Source organism: Mustela lutreola, chromosome 9, assembly GCF_030435805.1.
Source record: "Mustela lutreola isolate mMusLut2 chromosome 9, mMusLut2.pri, whole genome shotgun sequence".
NCBI classification, from domain to species: domain Eukaryota; kingdom Metazoa; phylum Chordata; class Mammalia; order Carnivora; family Mustelidae; genus Mustela; species Mustela lutreola.
Genome location: NC_081298.1, coordinates 127,024,839 through 127,037,953, shown reverse-complemented (window position 1 = coordinate 127,037,953; position 13,115 = coordinate 127,024,839). Strand labels below are relative to the sequence as shown.

At 53.2% G+C, this 13,115-nt stretch overlaps 1 protein-coding gene across 3 annotated transcripts in view; it reads left to right on the top strand.

Moving 5' to 3' along the window:
- Positions 1 to 13,115, top strand: part of EFR3B (EFR3 homolog B) — an 89,166-nt gene that overhangs the window by 57,939 nt on the left and 18,112 nt on the right. Inside the window, exons 5-12 of one of the 3 annotated variants that reach the window (XM_059132474.1) lie at positions 4,104 to 4,225; positions 7,464 to 7,613; positions 9,115 to 9,249; positions 9,700 to 9,778; positions 10,501 to 10,606; positions 10,830 to 10,991; positions 11,685 to 11,796; positions 12,172 to 12,223. In XM_059132474.1, coding sequence (XP_058988457.1) covers positions 4,104 to 4,225; positions 7,464 to 7,613; positions 9,115 to 9,249; positions 9,700 to 9,778; positions 10,501 to 10,606; positions 10,830 to 10,991; positions 11,685 to 11,796; positions 12,172 to 12,223 — 918 coding nt within the window. Of the gene's footprint in view, positions 1 to 4,103; positions 4,226 to 7,463; positions 7,614 to 9,114; positions 9,250 to 9,699; positions 9,779 to 10,470; positions 10,607 to 10,829; positions 10,992 to 11,684; positions 11,797 to 12,171; positions 12,224 to 13,115 lie in introns of all 3 variants that reach the window. The other 2 variants (XM_059132473.1, XM_059132472.1) reach the window with 2 other exon arrangements.

Sequence of the window (13,115 nt, the reverse complement as noted above, 5' to 3'; positions counted from 1 at the left end):
TTCACATTCCTAGGAGATGATGTGTGCATTTTAAAGAGAAGAAAACGAACGTTCAGCTGGTTTGTCCCTGGTCTTGCAGTGATGACTGCTGGCTATCCCATAGTCCCACCCTCTTGCCCCTCAGTGCCCTAAATGACCTCAGTGACCTAAATGACCTCAGTCCCTGAATGGCACCTGGAGGGGGCGTGGCCACCCCCCCCCCTTATCCCCTGCCCTCTGCCGCAACCCTCACTCCCATCCTCAGCCACCAGTTCCCTGGGGGGTGGCAAAAACTAGTTTCCTTCTCTCCACACCTCCAGGCATCACATTTGAGGTGTGTTACCTGCATGGTCCGTGCTACCCACCTGGACCCCTCCTCTGTGATTGCCTGGCCGGGCCTGTGTTGATGACATGAAAAGGACAAGGGTCACGCTGTCTAGCCCCCAAGCTGACAGACCAGACCACAGTCACCACGGTCACTGCAGCACTGTTCCCTGAGCTAGCCAGGCACCGTGCTAGTCATTCTGCATATGTCCCCACATTTAATCCTGGTGACCATTCGGTGTCCTAGTGTCCCTACTTCACCAAAGAGGAGGCAGTGGCTCAGAAGTTTTACAACATGTTCACAGTCACACAGAGGACAAGAGGCAGAGTAAGGAGGCGGCCGTCTACCTGTGGCCCCAGCACCATAGGGAGGACCACTGTCTACTTAAATGGAAGAACTCTCTTGTTGAAAGCAAAAGTTGAGAAGACGCAGACCTGAATTCCCAGGGAGGAAGGGTGCAGAAGAGTGAAAATCCAGGGACACAGACAGTCACAGAAGAAAAGAATGAGGACAATTTCCAGTGTGGTTAGCAGCTGGAGCTGGCCCTGTGGGCACAGATCCAGAAGAAACTAAAAAGGCCGCCCCGGTTGTAGAAAAGGGATCCCCAGGCATGTTTTCTATCCCGCGTTACCAGTGTGGCTGCCATGGAATTTTCGGTTTTTAAATATCGATCATATCTCAACTCTAACCTTACAGCCTGTGGGTATGAGTCAAAATATTTAGCAGCTTGAACAGCATGGGTAATGGCCAGACTCAACAGCACTGGGCATGACAAGCACTTGGGCTGTGCCGCTAGGCCATGCCCCTGCCTAGGGTCAGGCCTCCTTGTGGCTTCACGGCGCTTAGAAGAGGAGGAAAGTCAAAGTGGAAAGTTGCACAGAGATCAGGCCTAGGATCAGGCTTCTCTGAACAGAGAAGCGTCCGTGTCCGTGGTGTGAGGAAGACGGGAGGCCAGGTTGTCCACTAGCGACCAGGCAGTGTTTCTCAAATGGGGGCCGTCCTATCAGGTCTGCTGGGACTGACCATGCTACAAGGTCAACCCCTGGGCCTCCTCCCAGAGTGACTCAGCATGTCTGGGGCCGGCAGTGCCAATCCATGTGGCTCTGGAGCTCTGTGGCTCTGATTACCATAATCTGTCTCTCACTTAGAGTCATTCTAAGAAGAGATGATATGTGTAAAATGCTTGGGGTGGCCCTCCTAAACCAGTGAACTTGAGGTCTGGGCATTTGTTCCCCTGACATACATCTGAGTCTACCCAGTCAGTAAATGTGAGATGAAATCTTTGACTATTTCTCCCTCTTTATTATGGTCTCTTGTTTTAATACTTTCAAATGCATATTCTCTTGCATATACTTGGATTGTCTTATTTTAAGCTGCCTCATCATATGGGAAGTACATACAGTATAAGAAAAAATTTAAGGGGCACCTGGGTGGCTCAGTTAGTTTTAAGCCTCTGCCTTTGGCTCAGGTCATGATCTCAGGGTCCTGGGATGGAGCCCCGCATCGGGCTTCCTGCTCAGCCGAGAGCCTGCTTCTCCCTCTCCCTCTGCCCTCCCCCTGCTCTTGCGTAGGCACAGTCTCTCCCTCTCCCTCTCAAATAAATTTTTTAAAAATCCTTTTTAAAAAATGAAGACTCTTAGTGAATGATGACTGCAGTATTTATTCACATACGGGAAAACCAAACCATAAGAGAAGTTCAAAGTCCCGCTCAAAAGTCATGCTGCCAGTGAGGGGCCCCTGGGTGGCTCAGTGGGTTAAGCCTCTGCCTTTGGCTCAGGTCATGATCTCAGGGTCCTGGGCTCGAGCCCCACATCGGGCTCTTTGCTCAGCGGAGAACCTGCTTCCTCCTCTCTCTGCCTGCTTCTCTGCCTACCTGTAATCTCTATCAAATAAATAAATAAAATCTTAAAAAAAAAAAAAAAGTCATGTTGCCAGTGAGAGTAGATCTGCTGTGTGTCCCCTTTGAGTAGATGGACACCCTGACCACGCCAGACTCCCACGGTGAGGAGGGAAGGGCGGCCAGGGATCATCCTATCGGTAGGTATGAGCAGGCGTGAGCCCAAACTTCGCTTGAACCTTAGGATCAACCTACCTGTGTGTTCTAACCTTTGGGGACTTAAGAAGTTCACGTAGCCGAAGGCTGACTTTATCGTTATTTCTAGAATTCCTGAACTTACATCTAGTCAATGAATTAATCTAATCAACTTACGATCTATCAATGATGGATTACCACTATGCCTCTTCTGCAGAACCCCATCAATAATGCAAGCAGGATCCTTTGGATTTATTGCTAATATCAGAATATTCGCTTCCAACTAGAGGTTTACATTTCAGATGTTAACTTGGAAAGCAAGATCTCCTCATCTGCTTTGTATGTTGAGATTCGTTCAGCCAGCAGAAAATATATGTATATTTATTAGTGAAAGAAACATTAATGATGTTGGTGCAAGCTGCTAATTGTCATCCAGAAAAGTGAACAAATTTTGAGTAGTTACATAGAGAAACAGATTGGAATTGATAATGAATATTATGAGTGCATTAACTAGATGATTTTAGAAATAATAGCATATCCTTTTAGAGCCAAGAAATGTTTATAAAAATTAAATAATGCAAGACAGAGTCATGGAGAATAGATTTTATTATAAGTGTAATCTTTTGAGTTGTTTGCAGTACTAAATTTATAACATTAAACAAAATAACCTATAAGAATTATCCTTAATTTTTAGCAATTTAACTCTACTTAGTCCCTGATTCTTGCTTCTCTGTGGGAGTCCATTGAAATTAAGTCCCTATTTAGAATTGCAAATGTGCAGCCGGGTGGCAGAAGGAATCCAGCCCTGATAATACTGAGCTAGACTTAACAGAACTGAATCCGCAAACTTTAAAAACGTGCTCAAATTTGAAGCAATAGGGGTGCCTGGGTGGCTCAGTTGGTCAAGAGTCTGCCTTTGGCTTAGGTCATGATCTCGGGATCCTGGGATCGAGCCCTGCATCAGGGCTCCCGGCTCAGTAAGGAGTCTGCTTGTCCCTCCCTACATCCCAATCCCCTGTGCGCGCGCGCTCTCTCTCTCTCTCTCTCTCTCTCTCTCGTTAATAAATAAAATCTTTAAACATAAATTAATTAATAAATAAATTTAAATAATAAAATGGAATTACATTTTTATAAATTATATTTATTAACATATAATGTATTATTTGCCCCAGGGGTACAGGTCTGTGAATCATCAGGCTTACACATCTCACAGCACTCCCCATAGCACATTCCCTCCCCAGTGACCATCACCCAGCCACCCTCTCCCTACGGAATTACATTTTAAAATTGAATTTCAGGTTTGTTCTTGTTTCCCAGAATTCATTCTACAGTGTTGAGACACGGTTTGGCGTTGGCTTTGGCTGTTTCAGTTCATCCCTGACTGCCTCTGGGCCTCCGTGTGTTTGGTGCAGCTCTGGGCATGGAAGGGGGCAAGAGCTTAAGAGAGTCACCTTCGTATCCTCGCCTGTTCTCGCCTGTTCCATCCTCTGCTCACCTCTGCGGGGATGGGCTGAAAGGGGCCATGGGTCCGGTCGTGTAGACGGGAAGGGCAAGCAGGATTTGGAATCCACGGAGGCGTGGAGACTGGGTGTGCTGTGGGAAGCAGAGCCGAGCCACATCCTGGAACGCGCGGCTCCCGGGTGTGTATGTCGCCTGGCTTTACTAGGGCAGGGGGCCTCGGGATGGCAGCGCCAGAGCCCAGAGCCCGAAGGTGAAGAGCACAGTGGGTCACCTCTCACCTGTACATCTCTCCTTCCTCCCGGGCAGTTTGTGAAGTTTGCCAACATCGAGGAGGACACCCCATCCTATCACCGGAGTTATGACTTCTTTGTGTCCCGCTTCAGTGAAATGTGCCACTCCAGCCACGATGACACAGAAATCAAAACCAAGTGAGTAGGGGAGGCGAGGGGGCCCACTCAGCTAAGGGCAGAAGCATCAAGGGGTCGTACAGCGTTCCCAGCCCAGAGCACACTGTCTGACCTCAGCCGCATTGACCTTGGCTCTGGCATCGCTGGGGAGGGAGGGAAACACCTGGCAGGACGTATGTGGGCAAGTGGGCAGAGCTGGACTCCCAGCTTGTGCTTTCAAAGGAAAACCTTCTGGGGCACGAAATAGGAGCAGATGGAAGGCAGTGGTCTTGGGAACCAAATCTGAGCACACTTATACACACATGCACAGACCTGTGTTTTTTTGTTCAGGCGTACGTGCATTTATACACACCCAGAAACACACCCACTTGCCACTATCCATCACCACATACATCTGCCGATACAAAACCCAAGTTTTCACATTGGCTGATCTCTGTGGGCATCCTGGCTTTGTGTCTTCCACTAACCCCTGGCTCATTCCCCTCCAGCCACACAGGCCTCCTTACTGCCCACAAACACACCAAGGACATTCCTGCCACAGGGCCTTTGCACCATCTGTTCCTGTGCCTGGAATGCTTCCTCCATAGATCTGTCTAGCTCACTTGCTTTCCCCCTGCAAGCCCTTGCTCAAATAAGTCCTGGTCAACACCACCTTCTCTCAAACATCCCACATACCCCCTTCTCTTCTCCCTTGCCCTGCTGTTTTCCCCACATAGAACAATCCCCTTAATGACACGCTTATTGTTTCTGACTCTTTGTCTGTCCCCCAGGAGAATGTAAATTCTGGGAGGCCAGGAATCATCATTTTGTTCACTGCTGCCTCTCAGGTGCAGCAGCACTGCCTGGGGACCAGTAGGCGCTCAATAAACAGTCACTGAGTGAATGAATGAGTGAATGAATGAATGCTTTCTTTTTTTAAGATTTTATTTCTTTTATGGCATCTCTGTGCCTAACGTGGAGCTCGAACTCACAATCCCAAGATCAAGGGTCGGATGCTCTGCCAACCGCGTAAGCCAGGTGCAAAGAATGAATGCTTTCAGATAAATGTCCTGAATTACGGACTACGCTTTTACGTTCAGACACAAACTTATCAAGTTCTTCAACTCACAGAAACACACTTATCCACATAGAATGAAAACTTCTCAAATAAAATCACAAAGACATGTGAACATATGCCCACCGAAGATAAGGGGGACAGAGCATCAGACCAATGGAGCAGCGCATGGGCAAGGAAACAGGGAATTGGGGTTTGCGCTAAGTCTCGTCGTAGAACGATAAGGTGCAAAACGATTAGAAGGGGGCCTCTGCCCAAATGGGGTGTGTTTGTGTTATCAACTCGGGGAGGCCCTATGACATGGAGAATATGTTCAAAGGAGACAAAGAAGGAAGGAGAAGGGAAGAGAAGGGAGAGGCCAGGGGGAGTCAGAGCGAGGAGGCTTGGCGGCTGACGTTGATGGTGGTATGCCCAGAGCAGCCCAGTTCTCCAGTGCTTTGTTCCAGAACCCAGCCACCGGCTTGGAGGGGCCCTGAGTGCCATGTCTTGTGCAACAGCAGGGCCAGGGAGCCCTGCTGATGGTCTGGGTTGAAGGAACCGAAAATGAACCCTACCATCCCGCAGAGAGCCAGTTCCCAATGCTGTGAGCCTGTGGAACATCTCCAGGGCAGGTCACCCTGTGAGTGGTTGGCAGGATCCCCTCTTCCTCAGGCCCCCGTTTCTTAAAATAGTCATGGACTCTGGAAGGGTGCTACCCCAGTGCCTTCGATGGGTAGTGGGGGCCCCTGGGGGAAGGAGCCCCTCGTCATCTCCCCAGCACTGGCCCTGCCGTAGCCCCCTCACTGCAGATGGGCTCTAAAGAGACAGAAGGTTCTGGAACAGTTGGGGCATGTCTGGGGGCAGGTGCTGGGGAAGGCACAGGACTGGAGCCTGATGTGGCTGTAATAGGGGCCGGTCATTCAGGCCATACTGAGCTTTCAGAAGGGGGAGCAGAGGGAACATCCCTGTGCCACCACACACACACACACACACACACACACGACATGGTGGGGGAAGAGGGCACAGAAGCAGACGTCTGTCAGCCCTGTGTTGTGACAGCATTGGGATGTATGACCCGTGGGGAGGACGGTGGCTGAGGTTGTTTGCTCCTGGCACCTGAGCAAGGCCATTAGTGCCCACAGACGGCACGTGCCAACCCTGAAAAGAAGGCCTGCCAGGGTGACAGGTGTTTCTGGCATAAGTCATCCTTTTTCTTTCTGTCAGCCTCCCTGTGCCCCTTTTCCCCAAGAGCCCCCTGTTGTTCATTCACAGCCCCAGCAGAGCCCAGAGCCCCTTTCCAAGAACAACACTTGGGTCTTATAAATAAGAGTGTGTGTTTGGCGGGGAGAGGGGAGGGGAGGGAGGGGTCCCTTGGGTTCAGATACTCCCCAGGCCCCTTGCTCTTGGTTAAGCCTCCGATGGGCCCATGACAGGGAGCCATAAGAGGAGCAGGTCTCTCTGAGGGCCTGGTCTTTGGGGCTTTATTTTGAAAGGGTCGGTCAGCTCCAGGTGCCGTGGAATGAAATGTGTACATATGTGGGAGGCATTCTGGAGAGACGGAATTAATTCACATTCACACATAAGGAAGCCCTGGGGAGGAAACCAGCCAGGCCTGGTTTCTTGCCGGCCAGGCTCTCTTGGGTGGGACATAGGAGCCCAGTGTGCTTGGGACGTATTTCTTCTGTGCATTAGGAAGTACCTTGTTTTCTGTTTTTTTTAAAGATTTTACTTATTTATCTGACAGAGAGAGATCACAAGTAGGCAGAGAGGCAGGCAGAGAGAGAGGAGGAAGCGGGTTCCCTGCTGAGCAGAGAGCCCAATGCGGGGCTCCATTCGAAGACCCTGAGATCATGACCTGAGCAGAAGGCAGAGACTTAACCCACTGAGCCACTCAGGCGACCCTAGGAAGTACCTTGTAACCCAGAACCAGGAGTAAGAATAGTGAGGGGGACAGTATTCTAGTTACTTGGCTCTTAAGTCTGCATAGCCTCTGGCTCAGGATCTTGACCTGAGTGGGGCAAGATCAAAGCAGCTCATGTCCACTTGCACAGGAAGCTGGCCGGCCAGGAGGCTGAGTCACACGGAGGGTAGAAGGTGGGCTCCCTTCTGCCTTTGGATGGATGAATGCATCCCCGGTCCCCACACCGTGCTCCTCCCCTTGCCACAGAAGCCAGGCTTCTCTGGGCTGGAGGATTTCATGACTCCGTGTTGCCCTTTTTCTTCCAGAATCAGAATGTCAGGCATCAAAGGTCTGCAAGGGGTGGTGAGGAAGACAGTGAACGATGAATTGCAAGCCAATATCTGGGACCCACAGCACATGGACAAAATTGTCCCATCACTGCTTTTCAATCTGCAGCACATAGAGGAGGCAGAGAGGTAAGCAGGCGAGGCAGGAGCTCGGGCAGCAGCCATGCACGGCCCTCCCAGGCTGCCTCTGCCATCTGCTTGGGAACCACAGGGCTTGGGCTGGCTGGTAAAGCCTAATTAAAAGGCTAGGTATCTTGGTTTTTGTGGCTTGTTATGCAATGCATCCAAGGCCGGCTCCCTAGGAGCCTTGGCTCTGGCCTTCTGCCAGCTTGCTGCACCCCCTAAGGTCTGCGTTCAGTGGAGGAAGGGCAGAAACCGTGCTGGGTTCCCTAAGGGTAAGTGCGAGCTGGTCAGAACACAAAGAAGAAAAGTCGGTTACCTCTGTCTCTCTGAAAGCAGCAAGCCAAGGAGGTTTGAAAGCACCTTTCATGGCTCCAGTGGCTGAGGACTTTCCCTTCCTCCCTCACCTCCTACTGGCACTGCAGGCCCCTAAAACTAGCTTGACCAGCCAGCAGCCCCTGGACACTAGTTGCAGATGCTGGGTTTGAATCTGGGAGCCCTCAGACAGGGGATTCAGTGTGTTCCAGCCCCTCGCTCTTCCCCTCTGTAAAATGGGATGCAGGGAAAGAGGCTCGTGTTGCTGTCCACCTGGGCTGTGCCTGGCGAGGTGTGAGAACAGCAGGTTCCTCCCTCCCTCCCTCTGACTCCCTGGAGCTGGTGAAGCTGGGGACAGGCTGGGGGGAAGGAAGTGTGGCCCTCTGGGGGCCGTTCCTGGAACTGCACCTCACCCCCCCCACCCCCCCACCCACCCCCATCCTGGCCTGTGGACTCTAGGGGTCTCAGCCCCCAGAGAGAGACATGAGGCTCCTTCTTCTGTCCAGATCCAGCCCCTGTGACTGAGGTACCACTCACTCCCACTTGCGCCAGCCGCCTTGCCTTTCTTTTTCCTCTCCCTCTATCCTCCACTTTCTTTTGCTTTTTCTATTACTCGGCCTCCCTCTCTTTCACACTCAATCTTTTTCCTTCCCAGGCTTTGGGGAATGGAGACACTGTGGTCTGTGCCTCCCAGACCTGTGATGTGTAGGCTCTCTGTCCTTCCTGCGGGGACACCTGTGCTCAAGGATTTCCGGAAAGAGAATTCGACCCTTCTCCCATGATCTTCCTCCATCCTGGGGTCCTTGACTCTGTTTCCTCTCTGACAGTCAGGATATCTCCCACATTATCTCTGCAGCCCACATCAAATTCCTGCCTGTCCCAGTGCACCGCCTGCAAGGACACAGTGTGGAAACGCAGGCTGCCCGGGGCGCCTGGGTGCTGCAGTCGGTTAAGCGTCTGCCTTTGGCTCAAATCATGATCTCAGGGTGGAGATGGAGGCTCGCATTGGGCTCCCTACTCAGCGGGAAGGCTGCTTCTCCCTCTTCCACTCTCTCTGCTTGTGCCCTCTCTCTCTTTCTCTCTAATAAAGAAGTAAAATCATCTTTAAAAAAAAGAAAAAAGAAATGCAGGCTGCACAAAGACTGATTCGAGCTTTGCTCACCATCACTTACCCACGTGCTGCTTGTTTCCACAGCCGCTCTCCCTCGCCCCTCCAAGCACCAGAGAAGGAGAAAGAGAACCCAGCAGAGCTGGCTGAGAGGTGCCTTCGGGAATTGCTGGGCCGTGCTGCCTTTGGCAACATCAAAAATGCCATCAAGCCTGTTCTCATGTGAGTGCCACCGGCCCCCACCCCAGCCCTCAGAGAACTTTCAGGTCCTGGCATCTTGCTGACTCAGGGAGAGGGGGAAAGAGGTGTTACGGTGGTGGTCCTTTGCCCAAGATGGTCCCTTGCCTGTGCCTGTGTGACAGCAGAAGCTACCACACAGTGGCCAAGAGCAGTGTTGGGGAGAGGTGCTGGTAGGAGGTCCCAAAACCAGAGGAAGGTGCCCGGCTTCACTCCTGAGTCCACAGCTGCGGAACTCTGTTCTTGGCTTCCCTCCGGTTCCCGTGGGGTCCAGCCCGGGGGTCCTTTACAGGGGCCACCTGTAAAGCCTTCCTCACCTGGGAGCTCTGCCAGGGGCTGGGTCTCTGGGGAGGCTCCTCTCCCCCCAAGCTTGTCTGTTCTCCCTACCATTGCTTTACCTTTCATAGCCATTCCCCTGTGTTTTCTCCCTCACAGCCACCTGGATAACCATTCTCTCTGGGAACCCAAGGTCTTTGCCATTCGTTGCTTTAAAATCATCATGTACTCCATTCAGGTACGGCGGCTTCCTCCTCCAGCTTGTAGACCCGCCAAGGGCACTTCGGGGAGCAGGCCTGTGTGCTATAGAAGAAAGCCAGCCGTCCTCTGACTTCTCCCCAGCCCCCAGGTGTCTCAACGTGCTGCTTCATCTGGCTGGGAGGAAGGGCAGGTTTTAGTTTTGTTTCTGATACAGCACAGATCAATACTTTATAAAATACAATTTAAAAGAATCCTTTAAAAAAGCAAATGAAAAGCTCATGTAAAATATAAGCCCCTAGACCCCACTCACCCCACAGCCTGATGACGTTGCTTACTAAGCCCTTATTCTCGAGGTTTCTACTGTCCCAGTGTAATCAGGCTACACTTTGTGCAGCACGGGACTAAACCCGGTGGCCTGTGGTGGTCCTTACCAGTGTGACCTGGGACCCAGGAACAATGAAAAGAAAGACCCAAAAATTGATTTTTGACGCGTTTGAAGTGGAAGGGCCCAGGGCAACTCGAAATCAAGGTCGTACCTGGGATGGGGCTTCTGCTCCTGTGGGACCAGGGGGAAGGGACTGAGGAGACATGGACACCACCTCCAGTGCCCACTGGCCTCAGGACCTCACCTTCGTCCACGCCGGCCGTTGCGTCCCAGTCGAGAGCTGCCCTGGCGCAGAGGCCGCGTGGGGGTTGCGGTTTGGGGCCAGCACGTCTTCCTCCCCCCAGCCGCAGCACTCCCACCTGGTTATCCAGCAGCTCCTGAGCCACCTGGACGCCAACAGCCGCAGCGCGGCCACGGTGCGGGCGGGCATCGTGGAGGTCCTGTCGGAAGCTGCCGTCATCGCGGCCACCGGCTCCGTCGGTAAGGGGGCCCCGAGGGACATCGTGGGGGCCCCGGAAGCCTCCAAGGACAAAGCCTTGCCCTCAGCGGGAGGCTGCCTCCCCCTCCAGAAAAGGGCAAGGGAGCGCGGGGAGGGGGCAGAGGAAGGCCCCGGCTGGATTGCAAGACCGGGGAGAACGAGCGGGGGTGCCAGCCCTGGATTTCGGGTCTCCCCCTCCCTGCACCCTGCCCCCGCTACGCTCAGGGCCCACGGTGCTGGAGATGTTCAACACTCTGCTGAGGCAGCTGCGGCTCAGCATCGACTACGCCCTCACCGGGAGCTATGACGGGGCCATCAGCCTGGGCACCAAGATCATCAAAGAGCACGAAGAGCGCATGTTCCAAGAGGCTGTCATCAAGACCATAGGTGGGACCCGGGGCGGGGCCATGGTGGGGCGGGGCCGGTGGTGGGGCGGGGCCAGGCGCCGCAGTGTCCGCCCGGGTTGGAAGGGGCAGGGGGCTGCCTCCACCGGGACCGCGCTCGGACGCTGCAGGAAAGTCATCGGCTCAGGTTGCGTTACCCGCGGTCGTCGGAGGAGATGGAGTCCGTCGGCGGTACGCACAGCCCTCGGACTGGCCGGGGTCGGGTGTGAGGCAGAGCGCAGAACGACGTCCGCGGGTTGCTCAGGCGGGACTTCGGATCGAGGCGGAGAGCCGCGAACTCTTCCCGCCCCCGACCCCATCAGGCCCGTCGGATGCCGCCACGCGGGAGCGATTAGTGGGGAGAAGCGAGGAAGAGGAGAGGCGGGAGGGAGGAAAGGGAGAAGGCCGTGGATGCGCACGTGCACGCGGACGGGGAGAACCGGACGGTCACCTCCGAGCTTGCAGAGCGGGTCACTTCAGAGCCGCCCTGGCTTTGCACCAGGACGCTCCCCTCTCCTTCCCAGAGACGCTGACCACGGCCTGCGGAATGACAAGCGCAGGTTTCTCCCTCCGCGTCTTAGTTGTCTCCCTAGGGACGCAGCCCGCACTCTGGGCGGTAGTTTGTCCAGTAGAGCGGCGGAGCGGAGACCTGGCAGCCGGCAGCCCCACCTGAGCCAACCGCGTCTCCTTCCTGCAGGCTCCTTTGCCAGCACGTTGCCCACGTATCAGCGCTCCGAGGTGATCCTCTTCATCATGAGCAAGGTCCCACTGCCTTCCCTGCATCATCCCATGGAGACAGGGAAGACAGGGTAAGCCCAGCCTTGCTGCCCTTTCTCCCCTATTGGCCAAAATTCCACCCCAGCTTCCCTTCCCGTCTTTTCTCCCTTACTTCGCTTTAATTTTCCTGGTCCTGCCCTCACTTTTCTCCTACTCTCAAATCCCTCAGCAGTCTTTAGTGGGGCCCTTGGAGCCCACAACAATTCCTCAGGCTGCCCCACCAATAACTACCTCCCACCTTTGGGGCAAGCCGTTAATTCTCTGGTCTACTTCCTGGCTCTGGAAGTCAACTGTCCTGGGAAACAAGCTTAATGGAGAATCTAATCACAAAGGGAACCTGGGGAGGCAAATGTGGGGTCTCTCCCCACATCACCATCCTGGTGAGTATTTGTGTCTCTGGTCTACAGAGAGAACAGGAACCGTCTGACCCAGATTATGCTGCTGAAATCCCTCCTTCAGGTGAGCCTCTCCTGTCCCCAGTCCTGCTCTGACTCTACAGGAGGCAACTCCTCCCAAGGGACCAAGAGAAGGCTACCACATACAGTTGTGCAGGTTGCACACTGCACAAATAGGTCCGGCTTGAAGGGTGACTAGGGGGCTGAAATCTAGCCTGTGTTACACTCATTAGCAGTCTGGGCATCCACAGAGCTGGATCATCCGGAGCAGGCAGGGCACTGCTCCTAATTTTCACAGATTCCTTATCAGCTACTAATAGCCTTGTCACTCAAACATTATCTCTGAATTGGGATGCTAACTTTGGTTCCTGCCCTTTGTTCCCCTTCCAAGGACCTCCCTAGGTCCCTTCCACCTGTTTCCCCCTCAGCACTTGTGCCCACCCCAGTCTGTCTTTCCGTCTTTCCCTTCATCGGGATTTTTCATTCCTCTTTACATCTTTGCAACCATCACTGGAGTCCAGATCTTCAAAAGCCATCTCATGACCAACTTGTTAGAACATATATGGACTCGGTGGAGATTTGGAGCCATGGGTCTGAGTGGGGTCCTGGAATCTGTTTGTAACGAGCTCCCCAGGGATTCTTACACACAGCTCTGCCTAAGCTCTGGAAATCTCACAGCTAGATTCTCCTCATGGTTGTCCTTATCTCCATCTGTCCTCATCAATCAGACATACAACCACAAGGAGAATCTTCTAGAAATGATGCTCCCTACACGTTGCTCCATTTTAAATAGTAGGTGTCCGTGTACAATTGACATGCCTCCAGATTTCACACCTCTCAGACTGAGGTGGGAGATCCCCAGGCGCCTTCCCCTCCCTAACTCCTCATCTCAACCCTCAGCCCCAATCTCTGTTCCAGCCTTGCTGATCTGCACCCCCCACCCGCTCCTGAGCCCA